The sequence below is a fragment of the Cornus florida genome, unplaced genomic scaffold (genome assembly GCF_030987335.1).
Source record: "Cornus florida cultivar Cherokee Brave unplaced genomic scaffold, ASM3098733v1 CherokeeBrave_3.0.0_Hap2_Chr06, whole genome shotgun sequence".
NCBI classification, from domain to species: Eukaryota; Viridiplantae; Streptophyta; class Magnoliopsida; order Cornales; family Cornaceae; genus Cornus; species Cornus florida.
This window is the reverse complement of record NW_026775576.1, coordinates 105,501,947-105,503,294: the sequence shown is the minus strand read 5'-3', so window position 1 is coordinate 105,503,294 and position 1,348 is coordinate 105,501,947. Positions and strand designations below refer to the sequence as shown.

Here is a 1,348-nt window from a genome sequence, read left to right as displayed (position 1 = left end):
TGGCCGAGTCCTATTTGATTTGCCAAACAGAATTCCTTTAAAAGTTATTGAATGGTGGATCAAACAATCAATGTGATTATATGAGAGAGGGAGAAGGGCTCAGATGGAGGGAAACTGATACTGACGTACATGAAATTGAAAACAAAACCCATAAAAAAATAAAAAAAATAAATAAAAAAATTGCAAGCATTCTTTTCAAAAATAAATAAATAAATAGCAAAATTTTAATATAAAATCAATCTAAATGCATAAATTTGATAGGAGATACCCATCTAATTTGATTATGAAAACTGTGTTTGAAATTAAGTAATGCAAAAATGTTAAATGTTCTTTAACCATCTCCTTTGTTTAAACTCTTAAGACAATATATGCACCTGGATCAAATAAGGTGCTCAAACTCTTTAACAACATGGGTATATACCACTAATTTGGGTTTTAATCAGATGAACAAATTTTAAAATTTTATTGTTAGACTATTAATTGCTTACAAAGGAGCTTGAAATAAAATCAAACAGAACATTCAATTACTTAAAAGCCATCCAAAAGACACAAGTGAGGGCAATTTCTCTGCAAAAGGAGCAGGAAAAAAAAAAAAAGTACTCATCAAAGCATATGTTTAATAATAATTAAGCCATAAATATTAATTAGAAAGAGAAAAATATTAGAGGGAGATGAACCATATATATATACATATATATATATATATATATATTCAACAAGAGGCGAGTTGATCGGTGGTCTCTCCAAAGGCATCCATGTGAGAAGCATCGAAAGGAAGCAATGGGAATCCACCACCAAGTTCTTGCATGAAACCATATTCCAAATCTGCAAACCCACCTAAGAAACCACCACCACCACCACCACCTGCTGAATTCTGATGATCAGTAGTAGTACCCCACATGATCTCTTCTTCTTCCTCCTCCTCCTCCTCCTTAATTCTCTCAAAGCTGGCTCTAACGTACTCCATTTTCTTGGTGATCATCATTGGCTTATAATTATGGTTGGACAAATCTGTTGAGGACGTCTGTAATTCCCTTGTTGGACTATCATTTCTTGATTTCCTCAGCTTCGTCTGATCGACTACTGCAGGCTTGCCAGTGAGTCTTTGCACCAGTTGTCGGAAGTTTGCAACATCTGTCTTGATGATCTGTGGTGCGTATATGTGAATTATGCGAATACTCGGCTTCGCTTTTGACATTATTTGTGAATTCTTGTGCATGCCTACACCTGCTCTTGTGTTTGGATCACAAGTTTGTCTCTCCTTCATCCCCTCCTCTCCTTGGTAAAATAATAAATATCAAGTTGAGGTTGGTGGTGTATTTGTTGACAACATGTACAAGGGGGATGC

The 1,348-nt window shown here is 35.1% G+C and overlaps 1 protein-coding gene across 1 annotated transcript; it reads right to left on the bottom strand.

Moving 5' to 3' along the window:
- Window positions 1–502: 502 nt before the first annotated feature.
- LOC132315103 (VQ motif-containing protein 25-like) lies at window positions 503–1,348 on the bottom strand. Its single transcript, XM_059813861.1, has one exon. The coding sequence runs from the start codon at window positions 1,265–1,267 to the stop codon at window positions 713–715; it is 555 nt and encodes a 184-aa protein (XP_059669844.1). The 5' UTR covers window positions 1,268–1,348; the 3' UTR covers window positions 503–712.